This window comes from Stegastes partitus, unplaced genomic scaffold (assembly GCF_000690725.1).
Source record: "Stegastes partitus isolate 25-593 unplaced genomic scaffold, Stegastes_partitus-1.0.2 Scaffold115, whole genome shotgun sequence".
In the NCBI taxonomy this organism is placed as follows: domain Eukaryota; kingdom Metazoa; phylum Chordata; class Actinopteri; family Pomacentridae; genus Stegastes; species Stegastes partitus.
Genome location: NW_007577846.1, coordinates 737,155 through 739,451, shown reverse-complemented (window position 1 = coordinate 739,451; position 2,297 = coordinate 737,155). Strand labels below are relative to the sequence as shown.

General features: G+C 41.2%; 1 protein-coding gene across 1 annotated transcript in view; it reads right to left on the bottom strand.

Moving 5' to 3' along the window:
* Nucleotides 1–1,605: 1,605 nt before the first annotated feature.
* Nucleotides 1,606–2,297, bottom strand: part of LOC103354674 (hexokinase-2-like) — a 39,209-nt gene continuing 38,517 nt past the window's right edge. The window contains exon 21 of the mRNA XM_008278119.1: nt 1,606–2,086. Within this exon, the coding sequence (XP_008276341.1) occupies nt 1,954–2,086 (133 nt within the window). The 3' untranslated portion in view covers nt 1,606–1,953. The remainder of the gene's footprint in view (nt 2,087–2,297) is intronic.

The window sequence follows — 2,297 nt, the reverse complement described above, 5'->3', positions numbered from 1 at the left end:
AACGTATTCGCAGCACAACACGCTTCCCTGTGCATCAGAGCTGCAGAATTGACCTGTAATGTGATCTGTTATCATTGCTGTTCAGTCTGCGTCCTGTGGAAACACACTGCTTTCACAAATATTACAGGCCTTGTAATAACGAGAGAAAGTTAAGCCCAATCTAATGATAACATGAATCTGGTTTTATATTTATTTACAATTTAGAAAACGATGCACACAGCTGCTGTTTGCTTTGTACAACTGTATGAACTGACAACGATCACTGAATCACTGTGATGCTGAAGAAAACTTCAAAAATGTTCAACTTATGCAACTTCTGAACTGTTTCTATTCCTGCTCCGTTGGTTTGTTGCACATTATTCAGAATTATGAGAAAACCGTCTCATAATCCGGATCAGGGCTGTGAGTGTGAATCCGAATCAGGTAATCATGACTGTTAGCTGTTGGTAGCTAATTCAGCTACTTCATTTTGCACAATGTAATCAAATATAGGCCTGAGGTAGCGTCTAACATTCCTAAGCTAGCGCCTACCATTAAGAGGATTGTGACGAGAATCCCTCTGCTAGTCAGTAGCATTCCTAGGCTAGCCACTAGCCAGGAAGGCTTTGGCTAGCCTAGAAAAGCTAGTGACTAGCCCTAGGCTAGCAACTAGCCGTAGGCTTGCAACAAGCATTCATCAGCTAATACTTAGCACCTCTATGCTAGACTGGGTGACTTGCTAAAATCATAAAATGGGGTCATTAGTAGCACTCCTAGCTTAGCAATGGTGGTGAGTAACCTAGGAATGCTGCCCTGGAGGCATTAGCACTCCTACACTGGTCACTACCATTCCAAAACTAGTCTGGGCTAGTTTTCTAAACAACTAGGGTAGGGGCTAGGATTCCTGGGCTAAGCATTACCAATCCTAGACAAGCAACTAACATCCATCCGCTAGTTTGACTAGCCTTCCTAGGCTAGTGGCTAGCTTAATGAGGCTTGTGATTAGGTGTCTTATATATTGAGACTAATCACCGGTATTTACTAGGCTAGGTACTAGAATCCCTGAGGTAGCGGCCAGCATTTATTGGCTAGTCACTAGCATCCTATGCTAGCCTATGCTAGTCACTAGCATCCCTGGAGGGACGAACATTCCTAAACTAGCCAATAGCATTCCTTGGTTTGTCACGAACATCCTGAAACTAGGCACTACTGGGACTGGAATAGCAACTAGTGTCTACTACCTTGTCACAAGCATTCTTAGCATATTGATAGCGTACCGACCTCTATGGGAGCAGTTCAAAGTTTCCTGAGAGTTATTATGTTTGTAAGATTTTAACAGTTTCTCAGTAATTCAGTGACAGTTGTCAGTACAGCTAATAATACACAGCAAAAGAAACAGTGACTACTTAATTTGACGTTATTCATTTTTAAATGTACATTTGTTGTCACAGTGAAGGCTTTAGCTTTGTTGGCAGTAACATTCAGACTGATATTGTTCATATTCATGTCATTAAATCAGATATCTCCAGTCAAACATAGCTACGACTGACACTCACCTAAACATGTTCTCAGTAATGTAAAATCTAATCAACAAATAAATGATTGATGTCAAATGATGATGGCTGATTGTTTTAAAAAAGGATATTTTATATAAGACTTTATTGATCCCTGGTGGAAATTCACAAGCTGCACAGCAAAATATAAAGTAATAAAAATACCTCCACCAGACACCTTAATTCTAATTCTAAAAGTGGCTGTTGTGCATAGTGAGTACTTTTACTTTTGGTGCTATATATTCTGATTATTACACTTTTATTACACTTCTATTCAAGTACAACTTTAAATGTATTAAAATATCTAAATGCTTCCCCCACCTGTGTTAACATAACATGAACAACTGCAGCTGGATGTAAGATTCACACTCTTGTGTTCGAAGGTAAAAAATCCATTTGCTCTGCCTCAAAGTGTTGCCTCCTATTTACTTCGCCGCTGCTCCACCGCCGTTACCATGGCAGCGCCCTTCCCACTGTCGTCTTCGGAGTCGAGGAAGGTGATGTCACACTTTGGGGCGAGGACGCGCACCGCCGCCTGGAGCTTCTCTTTGAAACTGGAGGGAGGAAGGAGGCGTTTAATGGTCCAATACAGCAGCAGTAAATTAACAAATCATACAGGGGGAGGAGATTTAATGAGACAGAGCACTTTGTACAGGATGTCCCATAAAGACTCATTTTCTACAAATTAGGAGACAGATGAACATTTGAGGTGTTCAGTCTGAGGCAGGTGTGTAGAGGACGTTGATCATTCTGCTCTAATGTCGA